Source organism: Phyllobates terribilis, unplaced genomic scaffold (assembly GCF_046119375.1).
Source record: "Phyllobates terribilis strain yellow unplaced genomic scaffold, ASM4611937v1 Scaffold_3__8_contigs__length_932513732, whole genome shotgun sequence".
Classification (NCBI taxonomy): Eukaryota; Metazoa; Chordata; class Amphibia; order Anura; family Dendrobatidae; genus Phyllobates; species Phyllobates terribilis.
The window spans coordinates 347017297-347040448 of record NW_027362763.1 but is presented as its reverse complement, the minus strand read 5'-3'; the positions used below and the strand labels follow the sequence as shown (position 1 = coordinate 347040448).

Here is a 23152-nt window from a genome sequence, read left to right as displayed (position 1 = left end):
ATCAGAGCGTTTCACAGGAGATTTCCTGATAAGCCTGGTCCTAGGGGATCCGGAGGATCCTCTTAGAAGGGGGGGTACTGTTAGAACCTTGCTGTTAGGTTTTTTTTCCTTTGCTGGTCACATGACCTTGTTGGCCTATTTAATCCTGCTCCACCCTTCTGGCTTTGCTGGACTTCATTGTATATCTACTTTCTAGCTAGCCTGTGCTCTGTATCTAACTCTGTTAGTTTGCTTGGTATACGGACCTCTATGTTCTATCTATTTTGTTTGTTCGTCTGTCTGCTACTATTTCTGTTAGGAGGTGTCCCATATTCCTCCCAGTCCTTAGTACTTGTAGGGATTCCCTCCCCACATCTATAGGTCTTCGTACAGACTAGATTAGGACTTTAGCAGGTCTGATCGCAGGATCAGGTTCCCTGTTACATCGTAGGGATTCAGCTGAGTCCTATAGTAGGGACAGATCTCCTCTCTTTCCTTAGCTTTGATAGCAGAACATAACACTTGCTGCACTACCTGCAACATGACCCTCGAATTGGGAGAATTAGAAATAATCCTGACTACTGGGTTGCCACACTCTTAGATCCCCGGTACAAAAGTAAATTTGCAGAAATAATTCCTGCCATAGAAAGGGATGCACGCATGCAGGAGTATCAGCAGAGACTGTTGCAGAATCTTACATGTGCTTTTCCACAAAACACCAGTGGTGCACGTAGTGAATCTCACAGTTCCAACTTGCCAACCGTGGGACCGTCGAGTGTTCAGCACTCAAACCGTAACAGAAACACAGTATCTGCTGGTAACATCAATTTTGCAGAATCATTTCACCACTTCTTTAGCTCATCTTTTGCAAGGCCACAGGAGACAAGAAGTCTGACACATAGTCAACGCCTAGAGACGATGGTACAGGAGTATCTCCAAGTAAACATTGAAGCCATGACTGTGTCACTGGACCCTTGCTCTTTTTGGGCTTCCAAGCTGGATAAATGGCCGGAGCTCACCACTTACGCCTTGGAGATCTTGTCATGCCCCGCAGCCAGCGTTCTGTCTGAACGTGTGTTCAGCGCTGCTGGTGGTGTGCTGACAGATAAGCGCACGCGGCTCTCCACTGATAATGTAGACAGACTCACGTTCATAAAGATGAACAAATCATGGATCTGAAACGACTTTTCTACCCCTGTGTCATCCTGGGGAGAGTAAAAGCTTGATGATTGGTTAAAATCACCTCACCAACCGTTTTAAGCTTTCAAATTACTAATCATGTTTATCTGTATCTTGGCTGGAAAATAATTTGGGCTTTGTAGCAGTGTGCAGTACTGATTCTATTAGGCCATGTATACTAAGCTCCACCAGATTTAAAATTACTAATCATGTTTATCTGTATCTTGGCTGGAAAATAATTTGGGCTTTGTAGCAGTGTGCAGTACTGATTCTATTAGGCCATCTATACTAAGCTCCACCAGATTTAAAATTAATAATAATTTTTAGCTGCATCTAGCCCGGAAAATAATTTTGGGGCTCCGAGATGCGCAAGACACATAAGTGCCTTCTTGCTGCACTACCTGCAACATGACCCTCATATTGTCAGAATTCGAAGTAATCATGACTACTGGGTTGCCACACTCTTAGATCCCCCAAACTTTTCGATCAACATTTTCATTTTAATAAAGACCAAAAAAATGGTAATTTTTGAAATTATAAGCATTAGCAGGTTATTAGAAACTGAAATCACACAGTTTTCAACTCAAAACTTTATTCTAGGTGATGTTACATTTGCACATAGGACCCCTTGTTCGAAAGGAGCTTCTGAACTCTCTCGTCCATTGAATTTGTCAGGTTTTGGATGGTTTCTGCTTCAATTGTTCTGCATGAGGAAAGAATACCCTCCCAGAGCTGTTGCTTAGATGTGAACTGCCTCCCGCCAACATAGACACTCCTTTTGATGATGCTCCAGAAGTTCTGAATGGGGTAGAGGTCAGGGGAGCATGGGGGTCACACCATAAGTTTGTCCCCTTTTATGCCCATATCAGCCAGAGATGCAGATGTGTTATGTGCAGCATGAGACGGTGCATTATCATGCGTGAAAATGATCTTGCTGCGGAATACGCGGTTCTTCTTCTTGAACCATGGCAGGAAGTGCTGTTTGAGTAACTCCACATACATTATGGAGTTCATCTTTACCCCTTCAGGGATCCTAAAGGGGCTGACAATCTCTCTCCCCATGATTCCAGCCCAAAACATTACTCCACCTCCTCCTTGTTGGCACTGTAGCCGTGTTTGCATGGGGTGTCCATCAACCAGCCATCCTCCACTCCATCCATCTGGACCATCGAGCATTGCACGGCACTCATCAGTGAACAAAACAGTTTTGAAATCAGTCTTCATGTAATGTTTGGCCCACTGGAGCCGTTTCTGCTTGTGTGCAGTGGATAGAGGAGGTCGACAGGATGGCGTACTTACAGCTGCAAACTTCTAAAGGACCCGGAATCTTGTTGTTCGGGGGACGTTGGAGGCACCAGCAGCTTCAAAAACTTGTCTGCTGCTATGACAAGGCTTTTTTGCCGCTGCTCTTTTAACCTGACTAATTGCCTGTAGGAAAGAGTCCTCAATTTGCCCTTATCAGCACGCACACATGTGTACTGTAAATCAGCTACATACTTCTTGATTGCCAAGACACTTCATCCTGATCATCGCACAATGTTGATTGTAGTCATGCCTTGACCTAAACACTCCACAATTTGTTGCTTCTCAGCAGCCGACGCATCCTTTTTCTTTCCCATTTTGGCAGAAAATGTAGGCTGCTTAATAATGTGGGACAGCCTTCTTAAGTAGTCTTGCCGTTCATTGGACACACCTCCCAAACTAATTAGCACAGGTGTCTGCAATTGCTTACAGTGATATAAAGAGCCCTGACACACGTCACCATCAATGAGTTTAACTGACAAACAAACAAATTCTTCCTTTTATCACTCCTAAACACTTTTTGCATAATAATTTGGAACACAGTGTACATGTGCTTTTCCACAAAACACCAGTGGTTCACGTAGTGAATCTTACAGTTCTAACTTGCCAACCGTGGTCTGTATGGAGTTGTTCAATAAAGGGCCCAAAATTAAGATAACATAGACGGGAGAGGTCTCTATGAATACGAATTCTTAAGTATTTGATACCCTGTGAGGGCCAGGCAAAGGGAAAGTTGGACTGGATGGAATCCTGTATGGACTTGGGGAGGGAGACATCGAGGGCCTCAGACTTGTTATGTTCTGCTACCAAAGCTAAGGAAAGAGAGGAGATCTGTCCCTACTATAAGACTCAGCTGAATCCCTACGATGTAACAGGGAACCTGATCCTGCGATCAGACCTGCTAAAGTCCTAATCTAGTCTGTACGGAGACCTATAGATGTGAGGAGGGAATCCCTACAAGTACTAAGGACTGGGAGGAAAATGGGACACCTCCTAACAGAAATAGTAGCAGACAGACGAACAAACAAAATAGATAGAACATAGAGGTCCGTAGACCAAGCAAACTAACAGAGTTAGATACAGAGCACAGACTAGCTAGAAAGTAGATATACAATGAAGTCCAGCAAAGCCAGAAGGGCGGAGCAGGATTAAATAGGCCAACAAGGTCATGTGACCAGCAAAGGAAAAAAAAACCTAACAGCAAGGTTCTAACAGTACCCCCCCTTCTAAGAGGATCCTCCGGATCCCCTAGGACCAGGCTTATCAGGAAATCTCCTGTGAAACGCTCTGATAAGTCTGGACGCGGAAACATCATCTGACCTCACCCAAGAGTTATCCTCGGGTCCGAAACCTTTCCAGGCCACAAGATACTGCAAACTACCTCTATACCGTCTAGAGTCAAGGATGCGAGAAATTTCATATTCCCCGTCCTCCACCACCGGAGGAACAGAGGCAGAGGCGTCACCATCCGACACAACAGCTTTTTTTAACAGAGAGACATGAAAGACCGGATTAATTCTCCAGGAGGTAGGAACCTCCAACCTAACAGCAGATTGGTTGACAACCTGAAGCACCTTAAAGGGCCCTACAAACTTGGGACCCAATTTCTTAGAAGGAATCCTCAACCGCAGATTCCTAGAGGACAACCAAACCATGTCACCAACAGCGAACAAAACCTCCTGTCGTTTCCTATCAAAGTAGTCTTTAGATTTTCTGTTGGCCTCCTGAAGATTACCACGCACATCCGTCCAAACTCTTTCCAAATCACCGGAAAAATTCTCCTCCTCAGGCACGGCAGATCCCAACTTGGAGAACGACCCAAACGACGGATGTCTCCCAGAACAACAAAAAAAAGGCGAACAACCAGCAGAAGAAGATGTATGATTGTTCAGAGCAAATTCGGCAAGTGGCAGAAACTCAGACCACCCCTCTTGATTGTCTGCCACAAAACAACGCAAGAACTGCTCAACATCCTGGTTTTTCCTTTCTGTCTGGCCATTAGATTCAGGATGATATCCGGACGAAAACGACAAATGAATTCCCAACCTGTCACAAAAGGCACGCCAAAAACGAGCCACGAACTGAGGACCCCTATCAGAAACAATGTCAGTAGGAACGCCATGAAGTCTGACAATTTCCTTGACAAAGGCCTTAGCGAGAGTTTTAGCGCAGGGCAGTTTGACGAAGGGAACCAAGTGACACATCTTGCTAAAACGGTCCACGACCACCCAGATGACAGTAAAACCCTCAGAGGAGGGAAGGTCAGTTATAAAGTCCATAGCCAAATGTGTCCAAGGAGCACTGGGGACCTCCAAAGGACAAAGCAACCCCGCAGCAGGAGTATGTGAGGACTTAGATCTAGCACATATAGTACATTGGCGCACCCACTTAATGACTTCCTTCTGCCATCCAGGCCACCAAAAACTGCGACCCACCAGTCTCTTGGTCTCAGAGATTCCGGGATGACCTGCCAACCGAGATTCGTGACACTCAACAAACAAATCTCTCCTAAAGGTCCCAGGCACAAACAACCTCCCATGAGGAGTGTTAGATGGGGCATTCTCCTGTGCTTTAAGAATCTCATCTTCCAAAACGGAGTCTAAAGCAGCTATCACAACACCTTCTTGTAAAATGTTTTCCTCTTTCTCAGCACCGACTATGGGAGAAAAACTGCGAGACAAGGCATCCGCCTTAACATTCTTAGTACCAGGGATGTAAGTAACGGAGAAATTAAACCGCGAGAAAAACAGTGCCCACCTAGCCTGACGGGCATTCAGGCGCTTGGCAGCATCAAGATATATCAGATTTTTATGATCCGTAAGAACCTGAACGGGAAATTCCGCACCTTCCAAGAAGTGGCGCCAGTGTTCAAATGCGAGTTTAATAGCCAATAATTCCCGATTACCAATATCGTAATTCAGTTCAGTCTCCGAAAATTTTTTTGAAAAAAAGGCACAGGGATGTAATCCATCCCCGTTATCCTGAGACAATACTGCGCCAACCCCCACAGAGGAAGCATCAACCTCAACCAAAAACGGCCTAGTAACATCACGCTGCATAAGGATGGGAGCAGAGGTGAACCTCTCCTTGAGATACACAAAAGCTTCAATGGCCTCAGAAGACCACTGAACCGCATCAGCACCTTTCCTGGTGAGATCAGTCAGAGGTTTGACAATACTAGAAAAATTTTTTATGAATTTTCTGTAGTAATTGGCGAAACCCAAAAACCTCTGTATCGATTTCAAACCAATAGGCCTAGGCCATTCCTGCACAGCCTGAACCTTAACCGAATCCATCTCAAAACCTTTGCTGGAGATAATGTAGCCCAAAAAACTAATTCTCTGTACAGCGAACTCACATTTCTCCAGCTTAGCAAAAAGCGAATTGTCCATTAATAACTGTAATACCTCACGCACGCTCCGCCAATGAGACTCCAGATCTGGCGAATAAATCAAAATGTCATCCAAATACACAACCACATTTTTACCGATCAAAGGTCTAAGGATGTCATTAATCAGATTCTGAAAAAATGCAGGAGCATTAGTAAGACCAAAAGGCATAACCAGATTCTCAAAATGACCCACAGGAGTGTTAAAAGCAGTCTTCCATTCATCAACCTCCTTCATGCGCAACAGATTGTATGCCCCCTTAAGGTCAATTTTAGAGAACCACTTGGCCCCCAATAACTGGTTAAACAGATCAGGAATCAATGGCAGTGGGTAAGGATTGCGTACCGTAATTTTGTTAATCTCACGAAAATCCAGACAAGGACGTAAACCGCCGTCCTTTTTTTTTACAAAAAAAAATCCAACCGCCACAGGAGACTTAGAGGGCCTAATGTGACCGGCGGCCAAACTTGTCTGTATGTATTCCTCCAAAGCCTTCCTCTCAGGAATGGTAAGGTTAAATAAACGACTTTTAGGAAGAGTCGCTCCAGGGACAAATTCAATAGAACAATCATAGTCTCTATGGGGAGGCAAAACCTGCGATTCCTTCTCAGAAAAAACTCTCCAAAAATCCTGAATAGGAACAGGCAATTCTCCCCTATCCAAAGCTGCAATACGCCCGTTACAACACTTGTCATAACATTTATGGCTCCAGGATTTAATTTCACTGGTAGACCAATCCAGTACAGGATTGTGAAATTTTAACCAGGGCAAACCCAATATTACTGGAGAAGGCAAGTTATTCAACACTACCAAATCCAATTTCTCATGGTGAACACCATTAATAGTGAGAGGAAATTCACTGACCTTGAGAGTAATATTCTTCAAAGGGGAGCCATCCACAGAAACCACAGCAATGGAGGATGATAAAGGTTCAGGTTTTAAATTGAGTTTTTCCACGAATCCCCCATCAATTACATTCAGTGTAGACCCGCAATCAACAAACACCCGAAATTCCATTAATTTTTCCTGAGCAATCGTGGAAGCAGCTAAAAATATACCCTTGGAATTTAAACAGGCAATACGGGAGTGACTGACCATTTTTTTTTCTTTCTTCATACGAAGCTCACAGCCTTTAATCAAATGACCAGATTTTCCGCAATAGAAACACAAGCCTTCTGAAAAACGACGGTCTTTTTCTTGAGAGCGAGGTGCCACCGATCCAATCTCCATCGGTTCACCACTGTTAGTACACACATTATCATAACCAGAAACTGACATAGCAGAGGATTTGCTCTCATTAACCCTAGCACGCAGTCTTCTATCCACCCGTATAGCTAATTGCATAGCCTGTTGCAAATCCTCAGGTGTAGGATAAGCAATTAGCAGGTCTTTAACCCTTTCACTGAGCCCAGCAAGAAATAGACTTTTCAGAGCAGAATCGTTCCACCCTGTTTGAGTGGACCAACGACGAAAATGAGTACAATATTTTTCGACATTACCTGATCCTTGTTTTAAACGTCTCAACTCAGTCTCAGCTGATGCCACACGGTCAGGATCATCATATAATAGTCCTAAAGCAGAAAAAAAACTATCCACTGATCTGAAGCATGTATCACTAGGTTGCAAAGAAAAGGCCCACTCCTGAGGCTCTTTGCGCAAAAGTGACATTATGAACCCTACGCGCTGGGATTCATCCCCAGAGGACTTGGGTCTCAAACGAAAATACAATAAGCAAGCATTTTTAAATGAAAAAAATTCTCGATGTTCACCAAAAAATAAATCCGGCAAACATATCTTAGGCTCCAAGAAATATGCTCCAGGACAGTTACTCACGTGCTGACGGAGCTCGGCCACTTCCAGAGAGAGTCCCTGCAGGTGTTTAGCCAAATCCTGAACCGACACCATGATGGAACAAAAAAAAAAAAAAATCTTTCCTTAGAGAATTTGCAGGCTGGACTTACTGTTATGTTCTGCTACCAAAGCTAAGGAAAGAGAGGAGATCTGTCCCTACTATAAGACTCAGCTGAATCCCTACGATGTAACAGGGAACCTGATCCTGCGATCAGACCTGCTAAAGTCCTAATCTAGTCTGTACGGAGACCTATAGATGTGAGGAGGGAATCCCTACAAGTACTAAGGACTGGGAGGAAAATGGGACACCTCCTAACAGAAATAGTAGCAGACAGACGAACAAACAAAATAGATAGAACATAGAGGTCCGTAGACCAAGCAAACTAACAGAGTTAGATACAGAGCACAGACTAGCTAGAAAGTAGATATACAATGAAGTCCAGCAAAGCCAGAAGGGCGGAGCAGGATTAAATAGGCCAACAAGGTCATGTGACCAGCAAAGGAAAAAAAAACCTAACAGCAAGGTTCTAACAAGACTTCCCTGTATTGATTTTAAAATTTGACCATGTAACAAAGTGATCTATTTCAGCCATAACAGCAGGGATGGATATATGTGATTGAGTGATATATACTAGGACATCATCAGCAAATAGAGAGCACTTGTACTCGGTGCCTCCCACCTCACTCCACCTAATATTGGGGTTATGGCGAATTGATGAGAGCAGGTGCTCCGTCACTAGGATGTATAAGAGAGGGGACAGAGGACATCCCTGCCTTGTCCCATTGGTGATTATGAAAGGTGATTAAAATGTTCTGACACGCCCCCTGGGCCTTGGGACATCCGGAGCCGGACCCTTTTTGGTGGATGCTGGTGGTTGTAGTCTCCGTGGCGGCGACCCGGTTCCGTTGCTCAGGGCGGTCAAACCAGTGGCGGAACTATTTATGTGGTTTTGATGTTTAAGTGTCCGACTACGCCACCCGTGGATTGCGGTCAGAGTGAACCGCCGCTGCAGGGCAGACCGCTGAGGCTGGTGTTGTGGGTGCGGCAGAGCGTAGCATAACTCCCCACGGGAGGAGTATAGCCTCAGGGCAGTGTATGCGGAGGATGGGGGTGATGGTGCAGGGCAGCAGCAGTAACGACACGGAGTCAGTGATGCAGTCCAGGGCCTTTACTCACAGTTCTTATTATCCAGACCACTTCTGCAGGTAACGGCTGCCCACGTCGTACTGTGCTCACCAGGTGAGGGGCTCAGACAACTCCCAGATAACTTTGGAGCGCTTCACAGGACCCCCTTTTTGTGTCCTTTGTCTGGCCTTTCTTACCAACCCTTCTGTCCGGCTGCCTCGGGCCTCCTCTTGGTAAACTTGGCGCCAGTTTCCCTGACCCTATGTGCTGCCCTCCTAGCGGGTGTAGCGAGGGGCTGCGCCACATAAAATGTCGCAGCCTCCGGTTTCTAGCTGAGGGTCGTTTCCCGCCTCCACTAGTTTCGGGGACCGGTCTCCCCCTTTGGCCTGACCCCTCCACGCAGGTGGATTCGGGCGTGCGGTGGCGACTCGCCCGTCCACACCCCTGGGATCCTTTCATTCCTTGTTCCTGGAGCCTTCTCCGCTCCTCTTCCTTCCTTCTCCCTCTTCCAGGCCTGGGCCTCTGTTACTAGGCCCGCCTCTGGAGCAGAGCTCATGCAGAGCCCCTGCTCCCTGTCACTTCTGCTCAGACTTCTCTGCACTGAACTAAGATGGTGCCCACCTTTTATACTCCCTTCTCAATGCACCCAGGAACTGCTTCCTCCCTGCTCCTGCACTACAGGGTTCCCCTTCCTCAGTGTTCCCTCCCCCCACTCCAGCCAGGGACAGGGATTGTCGTGCCCATCTCAGGGGCATATTGGTCGCCCTGCCCCACAGCAATGTGGTGTAATGCATGCAGGTGTCGGGGTCCTGATCCACACTCCATCCTTACCTGAGAGTGAGATATCACACCTCTGGGTGAGGTGCAATACCTCTGCAGCAACCGAGCCCTCGGGGTGCTACAGTTCCATTTATCTTCAGCCTAGGTGACGCATTGCGATACAGGGCCGAGATTTTGGCTATAAAAGGGTCCCCTAGACCCCTACCCCAAGCTTTTTAAGAGAATAATATATGGCGTGCCAGGAGACTCTATGGAATGCTTTCTCAGCATCCAACGAGAGTATCTAATTACAAATTTTTAACTGCATCTAGCCGAGGAAATACTTTGTGCCTAGTAGCAGTGTCTGCTAGTCAGCGGATTATCCCGGCTGTTAAGCAAGCTACACCACCTGTAGTTTGGACACTTAATTTTTTCAAAGGAAATGCTTCGGGACCACGGGATACTCAGTGAAGAGCATCAGGAGGCACCCCAAGGTATAGGGGCTGGGACTGGCGGTAGGACGCCTTGCGGTGGACAGCCGAGCCCGATCCTTAGAAAAGCTTTTTAACTGCAGCAGCTTTAGTGGACGCTACTGGAGCTGGAATTACGCGGCTGCTGGCATGAGACTTGCCCTTCAATAGATCCTTGTAAAAGGATTTAAAGTGTATTCATTCAAATTAGAGAGACAATTTAAATTAAAAAGCTTAGAGCTGCCTCCACCACAGGGGGGCTCGCTCGACCCACCAGCGGACAGGCACCAGTATTGGGAGAGGGGGGCTGGCCGTCAGGGTCCACCGCGGCTCTGGCACAAACGGAGTTGGCACGGGCAGGAACGGACTGGCCGTGTCGGCTTCTCACTTTTTGGATTTTAGAAGGGCATGACATGCCTATATCTGTGTCTCCCCCTCCTTTTACTCCTCCACCTCTTTTCTTTTCGCATGACTATATGTACTTGTCACTTTTCCATGTGTTAGTTATGTCTTCTGAGCAGTTTGTCAGCTTTTGGACACCTTTGAAGGTGTTTTCTATGTGTTTCTATGTGTTTTTGTTTGCCTGCCATTGGTTTTAACGGTGTTCGAAGGTGTTCGACGAACAGTTCGGCGAACACAAGGGTGTTCGACGAACCGAACCGAACTCGAACACTACGGGGGTGGCTCAACACTATCGGTTACCTGATGATAAATTGAGTTTGCTCAAGCAGGAGGTTGATAGAGTCAGGAGGTTGCGTAAGGTGACGCTGAAGGAGCTACAATCCCTGTTAGGTCACTTGAATTTCGCAAGCAGCATTATGCCAATGGGCAGGATATTTTGTCGCGGGTTGGCAAGGGCGACAGCAGGAGTGCGCACGCCCCATCATTTCATTCATTTAAATAAGGATCACAAGGAGGATTTTAAGGTTTGGAAAATGTTTTTTTGAAAATTATAACGGCAGGTCGCTAATTCAGCACGAGTTTTTGAGCAGTCGTGATTGTGAGATTTTTTACAGATGCTGCAGGAGGTGCTGGTGTAAAAATTCCATCACAGATGCCTTGTCTCGTTTTCAGTGGGATCGTTTTTCGGGCGCTAGCACCAGAGGCAGAGGACGTGGCACAGGAATGCCCTTCGCATTTGTGGCAGCTGGTTATGGAGGAGTGGGGACGTTTAATACGAGAGTCCATTACGAGGCAGACCTGGTCCTCATACGAGGCATCGTGGCGAGTATGGAAAAGTTGGATAATGCAGTGGGGTTTGGTGGAGAATGTCGGTGATAGGGAGATGGCGGTGTTCTTTCTTGTAGGTAGGGCAGTGGAGATTGAATGGTCTGTTTCAAAAGTGGGGATAAGAGATGTTACAAAGTCCTTTTTAGTGTAGCAAGCACTTAGGGGCTTTAGGAGAGGAGATAAAAGGTGCTGGATAAAAGAAGACTGGTGATTTTTAACATCTTGGAACGTTTGGGTTTAGTGTTAGACGAAACTTGTTGTTCAGTTGTAAAGCTACATTGTTTAGGTTAGCCTTTTCGTTAGCGTTTTTTGGTGCGCTGAGATTGTCTGAATCGGTGGCACCAAGTAGACTGGCAATTTTGGCCTGGGCGAGTGGGTTCCTTATTATGTCATGAAAATGGGGACTTTTCTTAAATAGCAGTATTTAAGAAAGGAGTTCGGGAGTTGGGCCTTCGTCCGGAGGTGTACGGGTCACATTCTTTTAGAATTGGCGTGGCGTCAGAAGCCAATGGCTTGGGCTTAGGCAAGGATGTGACAAAGCGGATAGGGAGGTGGAGTTCTGATTGTTATTTGTCCTTTGTGCGTCATTAGGTACGGGGGGCTGAGGTTGTTTTCATCTTGTTAAGTATTGAATACATTGTGGTTGTTTGTTGCAGATGGTGTCCCATTGTTAGCGTGGATTCTGGGACATTCCTTCGTCCACTGGGGGTGATGCGAGCGGACGGGAGGCCAGACGGTAGGCAGTTGGGTTTTAGGAGAGAGCAAGTTGTGGTTCGGTGGCTCGTCTCCAGAGGCATGGTATGGAGAAGGGTGCTGCCTGAATTTCATAAGGCAGCCCGTTTGGTTCGGACGCAGGATATTTTGGTGGTGCATATGGGGGGGGAATGACTTGGGGGCTCGCCCGGTCAGGGAACTGATGAGGGACATTCGATTTAATTTTTAAGGATATGGACATCCTTTCCTGTGGTGTTGACGGCCTGGTCTGACATTGTGCCAAAAAAAAAAAAGAAAAGGTGGAGGGAGGCTAAATCTTTGAAGGGGATTAATAGGGCGAGAGTGAGGTTAAATAGAGCCATATCAGCCTTTGTGTCAAGGAACGGGGGAGTAAGCGTTCAACATTTTGAACTCGAGGCAGGAGTTGGAAATTTTTGGGCAAAGGATGGTGTACATTTGAATGACATTGGTACCGATTTGTGGGCATTGGCTATACAGGAGGGGAATGACAGGGCTTTGGCGGTTTTTTTTTGGGGGGCACTCACAAGCCTGAGGTGGTCAGGGCTGTTCGTTTGTGGCAGGGGGTGGGGTTCTTGGAGTTGGCACTGAAGTGTCGGTGGGAATAATTTGGTTAAAATTACAGCCAATTGGTTAATTGAGTGGGGTGATCTGGCATTTGGTTTTTGGGCTCTGGACGGGGTTTTACCCTGGGAGCTTTTGGTGCCCTTGAGCTGGTGATGGACGGCTGAGGGTAATATGGTGGTTCCAGTTCAGTTTAATTTATGCCAGATCTAATTTTTAACTCCAAGAACCCTCCCTTCTTATTTATTTATAACACTGTTGATATGTTAATGTTGTTTGTTAAAATTGCCGCTGTGGCCAAATTTATCCAAAGAAATTACAGGTGCAGTGTTTTTTATTTGTGGGAAAAGATGAGTGCTGGAAAATGGGAGGAACAGGTTAAACGGTGGAACCCGGGTTGGCCGTACACGGTCAAGAAAGGGGCTGGAAGCAAGGGAAGCTGGATGGAAGCCCCACATGACCGGGATGGGCCACGAGGGTAGAATTTTTGAGATAAAGGATCAGGATTGGGTATTAGAGCTGAGGGGTGGGCAGTTGGTGGTGGGAGGGTCAGTATATCAAGAAAAAGTACGGGAAATTAGTCAGCCCGGCAGGGAAGTTACAGGAGAAAGTTCCCACCCACCCACCCCTTTTTTCTGGTTGCATCTGTTCAAGTATAAGTGGGAAGTGGCGGTGGTATGGTGGAAAACGTTAAGGAGTAAGATGGACATATGTCTATTATAATTGTTAAAAAAAAAAAAAGTGAATAAAAATAAAGAAAAAGGAGGTAGGGTGTTTGTGGCAGTGGCTTGGCGGAGGGTGGGGTTCTTGGAGTTGGCACAGAAGTGTCGGTGGGAATGATTTGGTTAAAATTACAGCCAATTGGTCAATTGAGCGGGGTGATCTGGCATTTGGTTTTTGGGCTCTGGACGGGGTTTTACCCTGGGAGCTTTTGGTGCCCTTGAGCTGGTGATGGACGGCTGAGAGTAATATAGTGGTTCCAGTTCGGTTTAATTTATGCCAGATCTAATTTTTAACTCCAAGAACCCTCCCTTCTGATTTATTTATAACACTGTTAATATGTTAATGTTGTTTGTTAATAAAATGGCCGCTGTGGCCAAATTTATCCAAAGAAATTACAGGTGCAGTGTTTTTTTATTTGTGGGAAAAGGTGAGTGCTGGAAAATGGGAGGAACAGGTTAAACGGTGGAACCCGGGTTGGCCGTACACGGTCATGGTTCATGTTCATTACTTTCTCATACTGCTGACAAATTGTATTTACCTGTGTATCCAGGATTACATGTGCAGGTATAACTTCCCTCTATGTTATTACAGGTGGCATCAGATGAGCAGTTGTGCTTTTCTCCACATTCATTAATATCAGCACAATATGACCCGTTACCTGATCACAACACAGAAAAAATATTATTGATGCATTTTCTTTTCCACATTTTCATTTGATGAGATTTCGTGAAAAAAACTGGTCATGTAACATCAATGGATGGCATTAAATAGGTAAATAGTACATAATGTGCGTAAAATTCATTAATATACTGAATGTGGTATCCAGATTAGTCAATGTAATAATAATCAGTGGGGCACCTACAGTTGAAGGTCAATGGGTCTGGCCTCATCCGCACAGATCATGCCATTTTTTTTTACTAAGCAGCAAAACACAGAGCTGATATTGACTTTTTGCAGACTCGTTGACATTTTCACTTATATATCCTTATATATCCTTAAGATATGAATGTGTGGTGCTGCAAGAACTTATGATAGTCTTCAAGCATTGCAGCTGTGTGCTTGCTTTATAACCCCTTAGTGACCAATAGACGTCTTTTTACTGACCTGCGATATAAGAGACTAGCGTTCCCCGACAGGTGACAATCCAGCAGGTGACACCTGTACACTATAGATGACAACTTGCTGCATCAGCCATGATCAGTGTGGGCACTGATCATGGACGTTTAACCCCTTAGATTCTGCTGTCAATAGTGACTACAGAATCTAAATAGTTAACCGAGTGTAAGGGGCTCCCTCTTCAATCTCATAGGCACCATGAGATCTTGATTGTGTGCTCCTGATGTTTCCCATGGCAGGTAATGGCCAAATAACGGCCTCAGAGTCTGCTTTCTATAGCGACCTGTTCAGAAGTTTTCAATATTTAGGTGGTAAAAATAAACTTTTTCATTCTTGTTATGCCACTTTCCATTACTTCCTGAAAAGAACCAGAAGGGTTAATGAACTACAGGAAAGCAATTTTAAATGTGTTTAGGGGTGAAGTTATTAAAATGGTATCACTTTTGTGTGGTTTCCAACATATAGGACCCCCAAAGTCACTTCAAAACTGATCAGGTCCCTATAAAAATAAGTTTTGTAAATGTCCTTGAAAAAATGAAAAATTATTGCTACATTTTTAAACTTTCTAAAATGCTAACAAAATAAAACAACACTTTAGAAATGGTTCTGACGTAAGTCAGACATGAGGGAAATGTTATTTATTAATGTTTTTGTGTGGTATGACAATTAAGATTAAAGGGATAGTCATTCAAAGTTTGAAAATTGCAATTTTTAAAACATTTTTGACAAATTTCTGATATTTTTATAAATAAACGCAAAACACACCAACCTAAATTTACCATTATTATAAAGCATCATGTGTCACAAAAAACAGTCTCAAAATCAATGGGCTATGTTGAAGCATTCCAGAGTTATTACTACACTGCTCAAAAAAATAAAGGGAACACTAAAATAACACATCCTAGATCTGAATGAATGAAATATTCTCATTGAATACTTTGTTCTGTACAAAGTTGAATGTGCTGACAACAATATCAAACAAAAATCATCAATGGAAATCAAATTTATTAACCAATGGAGGCCTTGATTTGGAGTCACCCCCAAAATTAAAGTGGATAAACACACTACAGGCTGATCCAACTTTGATTTAATGTCCTTAATACTGAGCCTCATTTTGACTTGCTTTGTGTGTGGCCTCCACGTGCCTGTATAACCTCTCCACAATACCTAGGCAAGCTCCTGATGAGGTTGCGGATGGTCTCCTGTGGGAGCTCCTCCCAGGCCTGAACTAAAGCATCTGCCAACTCCTGGACAGTCTGTGGTGCAACGTGACGTTGGTGGATGGAGCGAGACATGAAGTCCCAGATATGCTCAATCGGATTCAGGTCTGAGGAACGGGCGGGCCAGTCCATAGCTTCAATGCCTTCATCTTGCAGGAACTGCTCACACACTCCAGCCACATGAGGTCTGGCATTGTCCTGCATTAGGAGGAACCCAGGGCCAACCGCACCAGCATATGGTCTCACAAGGGGTCTTAGGATCTCATCTCGGTACCTAATGGCAGTCAGGCTACCTTTGGTGAGCACATGGAGGGCTGTGCGGCCCTCCAAAGAAATGCCACCCCACACCATTACTGACCTACTGCCAAATCGGTCATGCTGAAGGATGTTGCAGGCAGCAGATCTCTCTCCACGACATCTCCAGACTCAGTCACGTCTGTCACATGTGCTCAGTGTGAACCAGCTTTCATCTGTGAAGAGCACAGGGCGCCAGTGGCGACTTTGCCAATCCTGGTGTTCTGTGGCAAATGCCAAGCATCCTGCACGATGTTGGGCTGTGAGCACAACCCCCATCTGTGGACGTTGGGCCCTCATACCACCCTCATGGAGTCGGTTTCTAACCATTTTTGCAGACACATGCACATTTGTGGCCTGCTGGAGGTCATTTTGCAGGGCTCTGGCAGTGCTCCTCCTGGTCCTCCTTGCACAAAGGCGGAGGTAGCGGTCCTGCTGCTGGGTTGTTGCCCTCCTACGGCCTCCTCCACATCTCCTGGTGTACTGGTCTGTCTCCTGATAGTGCCTCCAGCCTCTGGACACTAAGCTGACAGACACAGCAAACCTTCTGGCCACATTGATGTGCCATCCTGGATGAGCTGCACTACCTGAGCAACTTGTATTGGTTGTAAAGTCTGTCTCATGCTACCACGAGTGTGAAAGCACAAACAACATTCAAAAGTGACCAAAACATCAGCCAGAAAGCATTGGTACTGAGATGTCTTCTGTGGTCCCCACCTGCAGAACCACTCCTATATTGAGTGTGTCTTGATAATTGCCAATAATTTCCATCTATTGTCTATTCCATTTGCACAACAGCATGTGAAATTGATTGTCAATCAGTGTTGCTTCCTAAGTGGACAGTTTGATTTCACAGAAATTTGATTTACTTGGAGTTATATTCTGCTGTTTAAGTGTTCCCTTTATTTTTTTGAGCAGTGTACATAAAGTGACACTGGTCAGATTTAAAAAAATTGATCCGGTCACTAAGGGGATAAAGACAGTGAAAAAACAATGTCATTGCATCTCCAGCATCATTCAGCAGGAAAGTGGAGAGAAAACAGTGCCACACAGGATTGTCTGATGGGATGTGTGTGTTTTTTTCTCTTTATATATAGACAGTATATAGTAAGGATCACAGTGGTGCTTTTTAAATACAGTATTTGGAAGGCACATTTGCATTCAGGCAGCACATTGTAACTTTATATTCAGAGGGCACAGAGGCTAGTTATATAAATTCTTATTTTCAGGGTTGCAGTGTGTGGAACTGCTGTAAAAGCAAGGAACCAAATATAGCTATGTGGTAAACTCTTAAGTGACAAAGTCATGGCTGAGAGAAGTCATCATGAATATCTGGACCAGGTAGAGAAGAAAATACATAGAACGACTGATAATCTGAGTAAAATAAATCTTTGAATGTGAAATTTGAATTCTGTCTCTGATAACAACTGATCAGTACGAATGATACCATTCTCTCTACTGCACTGAAGAGTAATGATGGGTGAGGAGGTATACGTCAACAAGGTATAAACTTATATGCCAGAAATATATACTGTACATTACAAAGTTTGGGCTGAGCACACTCAGATGTGTGTCACCCACACCTTTTGCTAAATCACACCTCTACATACTGTGTCCTCCCTTATATTTGATTTTATTTGTTTAGGAGGTTTGGGGTGTGGTCTGTATTCATTTTGAGATGTAATTGTTACTGTTTTTTGGATGAAGGGTCCTGAAAAATCATGTGGCTGTGCTGCTCTAAATCGATATTCATTGGATTTGTAGCAAGGAGAGAGTTCTTTTATTGAAGGTATAGATCAGATGTACAAGAAGACAACATGCATTTTGAGAGCAAACAGCTCTTTTTGTCAGGTCAAACGCACAAGTGTTAAAATTCAGAGTGATTACCTTGGTATCCATCATTACATGTACATAAGTAGATTCCTGTTCTGTTACTACACGTTGCATCAGGAGAACAGTCACTGTCATTCTTACACTGTGTCAGTGGCTCACAGTCATATCCATCACCTATAAAAAAAAAATAGAGTAAGGTAATGCATAAAGTGTGATGATGAAACAAAAATGCCAGAGTCACTTAAAATTAAAGCTTCTTTTCATATTAATAACTTATATTTTGCAAAGGTTGTCAAGAATACACTAAGTATACATTTTTGGTGCGATCCCTATCACATTGTACAATGTAATCAAATACACTTTTTAACCCATTCCCGAAATATGACGTAAATTTATGCCATATGTCGTGTCCCTCCCCACACATGATGGCTGATTTAATAAGCCATCATGTGCCTCTAACAGCCACAGATGGAGTGGAGCTAAGCCCAAGGCTGTTAACCTGTTAAATCCTGCTGTCAATCTCTGACACAGGGATTTAACACACACCAACATGGGCGTGCATCGTTCCATGCTCTCATTGATGCTTCCATGACTGCGGGATGTCGATGGCTGTCAAGTTTTTAAAATATGAAAAAAATAACACTCCAATGTTCAAATAACCACCTTTTGCCCCATTAAAAAGAAAACTATAAAAGAAAAAAATTAAACATATTTGGTATCGCTTTATTTGTAAAAGTCCGATTTATCATAATATAAAATAAATTAATCCGATCAGTAAACTGCATAACAAAAAAAAAAAATCAAAAGACCAGAATTATGTTTTTTTTGACTATTGCAGCATTGCAATAAAATGCAATAACAGGTGATCAAAACATCGTATCTACCCCAAAATAGTATCAGTTAAAACATCAGCTCAGGGTGCAAAATTTTTGCCCTCAAAAAGCCCCTCATCCCAAAAAATAAAACATTATGAGTCTTGGAAAATTGGGACAAAAGCTACATTTTTTTTCTTAAAAATTTCAAATTTTTATTCACCACTTAAATAAAAAAAAAGATACACATTTGGTATCTCCGTACTCACTCTTACCAGGAGAATTATGTTAACATGCCAGTTTTACCATATAGTGAACATGGTAAATAAAAAAAACAAAGGTGAAATTGCACTTTGTTTGTAATTTTAACACACTTGAATTTTTTTTCTGTTTTCCAATACACTTTGTGTTAGAATGAATGGTGTCTTTCAAAAGTACAACTCTTCCCACAAAAAAAAGTCCTTACATGGTTGTAGTGACGAAAGAATAAAAACGTTATGGCACTTGGAAGAAGGGGAGAAAAAATCGAAAACGAAAAAACTGGAAATGGCAATGGCCTGAAGGGGTTAATAAAGTTTAACAAAATGTATATATAAGAATCAATGACAAATCAGAACTCACCTGAGAATCCATCATTACAAGTACAGGTGAAACTTCCTATTGTGTTACTGCAGGTTGCATGAGGTGAGCAGATATCGGTCTCACATTCATCAATATCATCACATTGGATTCCATCTCCTAATTAATATTAAATGTTTTAGAGTTTACAAAGTATATAACATTAAAGGTATATGTGATAATGTATTAATCTACATATTTTGTCCTATCAGTTATTGAAAAAGCAAAATAATAAAATAGGAACAAGCAAAGATAACACATCGAGCAATAAAATATTGTAAAGAATCTGGCACAGGTTCTCTAGTTATGGGTAAACTACAGAATAATCTAGTGAAATCATGAAGGAAACATCAGATTGCCAGTATCCATAAATACACCTCTTTTAGGGTAGGTACACATCATACAGAGAATATAAAATGTCTACACACCCCTTGGTAAAATGACAGGTTTTGGATTCATGTCAAAAAAATCATACCAAGAAGAACAATTGCAAAACTTTTTCCACCTTTAATGTGACAAGTAATCTGTACAATTCAATGAAAAAGTAAATTGAAATATTTTCGGGTGGAAAAATGAAGAACTAAAATAATGTGGTTGCATAAATATGCACACTCTTAAACTAATACTTTGCTGAAGTATCCTTTGAATTTATGACAGCATTAAGTCTTTTTGTGTAGGAGTCTTTTTAGCATATCAGCATATCTCGAATTGCCAATTTTTGCCCACTCTTCCTAGCAGTAATGCTCAAAATCTTGTCAGATTGCGAAGACATTTCCTGTATAGAGCCCTTTTCAGGGCAGCGCATAGATTTGCAATTAGATTCAGGTCTGAGGTCTGGCTGGGCCATTCCAAAACTTTGATCTTCTGGTGAAGCCATTCTTTATTGGTTTAGAGGTATTCTTAAGGTCCTTATCGTATTTAAAAATGAACTTTCTTTTCATCTCCAGCTTTGTAGCAAAGACCTGAAGGTTTTGTAGCAAAAATAGCTGATATGTGGAACTGATCACAATTCTCTCCACCTTGACTAAAGTTAGTTGCCAAAAAAACAGCCCCAAAGCTTAATACTGCCTCCACCATGTTTCACTGTGGGTATGGTGTTATTTTATTGATTTGCTGTGTTCACTTTGTATCAAACTTACCTTTTGGAATTATGGCCAAAAAGTTCAACCTCGGTCTCATCAGACCATAACACGCTTTCCCAAATGCTTTGGGCAGACATCATATAGGTTTTGACAAATGATAGGGAACATGTTACAAAATGATCCAACTTCACATGCATAATGTGTAGTAAAAGTCCATAGTTTATTGTTACAATTAGAACATAAGTTTGCAGTGCACAACAATAAAAAAAAACAAAAAAGCAATGTGTTTAAAATGTCAAAGCGTTCTTAGCTTTGCTTTCAACATTATTTTCTCAGACTTTAAAAAAAAAACATAGCCTGGCTGGTATGTTTTCTTTTAAGAAAAGGCTTCCATTTTTCCACCTTATGAAGAATACAGCAGATTGTTGTAACATACAGTACACTGTACTTGCCAAAAATTCCAGAGGCTCTTTTAATGTTTCTGTAGGCCTCTTGGCAAATTCCAGGACCAATTTTTTCTTCTCTTGTTATCAATTTTTGAGGGACGTCCAGCTCTAGTTAATTTCACTGTTGTACCAAATTTAAGCGACAGTGTTCCTTGGTATATTTAAAGCCTTGCAAATTTTTTTGGGACTTTTATCTTGTCTGATTGCAAAGGGATCTCTTGTTAAAAGCTTTATGGTAAGCTGTTTACGGACTATGGCTTTTGTTGTAAACTGCAACTAAGAAAATGTCAGGAATTCCAAGTAGAACAGCTAAACTTTATATGAAGTGAACTAGAATCACTGCTAATGATGGAAGCTCTGTACTAATTACTATCTAAAATGTGTTTAGGGGCTCGCTCACACTAGTCTATTCACTTGATGAGTATTTTCCAATTTTTTATTGGATATCCCTCGGTCCAATGTTATTCTATGGGACAGTGCTGATCTCCGATTTTTTTCACTGAAAGAATCTGTCAGTGAAAAAAAATCGCAGTATGCTGCAATTTCACTCTGAAAACATTGGACTGCACTTTGATGATATTTGAGTGCAGTCCTATTTCCGTGGTAACAGAGAATGGAAAAGATGGAGAAATTTTGTTCTATATCTTCTCCTCACAGTGTCATTAGCATATTCGACCCGATTCTCTCAGATGAGAGAATCTATGGTCATGTGACCCTAGCCTCAATATGATTGACTAATTTTGAATGCAACCACATCTCCAATTATACAAGGTTTTCACACGTGTGCAACCAAATAGTTTTAGTTTTATTATTTTTATTTTCCCCTCAAAATTATTTCACTTTGTCTCTCAATGGATTTGCACAGATTATGGGTGACAATAAAGGTAGAAAAAAGTTCTGAAATTATTCTTGATGTGATTTTTTACATGGCTAAAATCTGCATTTTTGGAGTGTGTAGACTTTTTATATCCACTGTAGTTTGCATATTCTGCCCTGCAGCCTTAAATAATTTATCCTTTTATTACCCTGTAAGGCAATGTTCAGGTTTATCATAGTAAAGTTCTGTCTATTCAAGCGCAAAAATAAGACAAGATATAGCATTTACTCTCTTGGCAATAATACCATGATGCAACTAGATATCTTAATGCATAAATCTGTAACTCATTGCCCAGCTTGACAATTATATGGCTTTGACTATGTCAAGTTGCAAGTTACAGCCTTCTGCTTTATGGTATAGTGAATGTTTTGTTGTATTAAACCCAAAAATATTATATCTGTGTGCGCAGGGTTGGACTGGCCAACCCAAGAACCGGAGAATCCTCTGGTGGGCCCTGGCTTCTCCTTCAGGAGAGTTCATAAGGCAAACCTTTTAGCTGCTATGGGGCTCTTGAGCGAGGGAGAAAGGTGGGCCCTCAGAATCAAATCCTCTGGTGGGCCCAATGTTCTTCAGTCTGACACTGTGTGTGTGTATAGAAATTATAGACCATTTACTTCCATTACTTTCCCATATTACTGATGTACTGTACTTACCTGTGTATCCAGCATTACATGTACAGATATAACTTCCCACTGTGTTAGTACAGATGGCGGCAGCTGCACAGTTGTTCTGTCCTCCACATTCATCAATATCAGCACAATATGACCCATTACCTGTTTAGAACAGAAATTACGTTTTATTATTGACGTCTATCATTAAGGGATCATCCACACTTGTCTTGCAATAGGGTCAGAAAGTATCAATGGATGTTATTATTTTCAGCAGGATACACTACTGAGAAAGTGGATTAGTCTGTACTAATGAACTTCCCGGAGTCCTACAGTAAGGGGACATATAGCTGAAGGAAGGGGAGGGTGGTCTCTCAACTCTGGGAGTTTTATTATCTATATTTATATTGATTCTAATGGGTGTTTCCCCTTTCAGAAGCAAGAGTATGTCTGGGTGCCATATTTCTTATTGCTGTTGGGAGGGAAGAGTTTATGGAAAATATAACTATCTGCCTCACTGTCTCTGCTCTCACTTACTAGAAGAGATGGCAGAAACTGTACAATACAGGGTTCATTACCTCAGAGAACTGGGCAATTTCACTTCACACATCATGTACAAGCGTAGTGTCATTCAACTCACAGAGAGAAGCTTTACCTCAGACATTGTGTGTTCCTCCATTATCTACCTCATGTAACAGCCTCACTCACTGCGCCTGTATTCACATGACTGACATCTTATATAGAGCTGGTACTATACCCCTGAAGTGATGTCTGCATCTTCTCAGTTGTGATGCGGACTGTGAGGAGTGTGTGATAGGAGTAGCACAATAGGGTCTGTTATGTATTACAGACATTTGTGGGAGAGGACTCAGAGGAGCAGCTTGGATGCAGGGGCATGTCACTTAGATGATGGGTCAGCATGGAGAATATACTGCTCTCATT

General features: G+C 43.0%; 1 protein-coding gene across 1 annotated transcript in view; it reads right to left on the bottom strand.

Moving 5' to 3' along the window:
• LOC141259356 (uncharacterized) overlaps positions 1–23152 on the bottom strand; it is a 751467-nt gene that overhangs the window by 162191 nt on the left and 566124 nt on the right. Inside the window, exons 52-55 of the mRNA XM_073675220.1 lie at positions 22256–22375; positions 19201–19317; positions 17822–17941; positions 13843–13962 (exon numbers count right to left, since the gene is read on the bottom strand). Of these exons, the coding sequence (XP_073531321.1) occupies positions 13843–13962; positions 17822–17941; positions 19201–19317; positions 22256–22375 (477 nt within the window). The remainder of the gene's footprint in view (positions 1–13842; positions 13963–17821; positions 17942–19200; positions 19318–22255; positions 22376–23152) is intronic.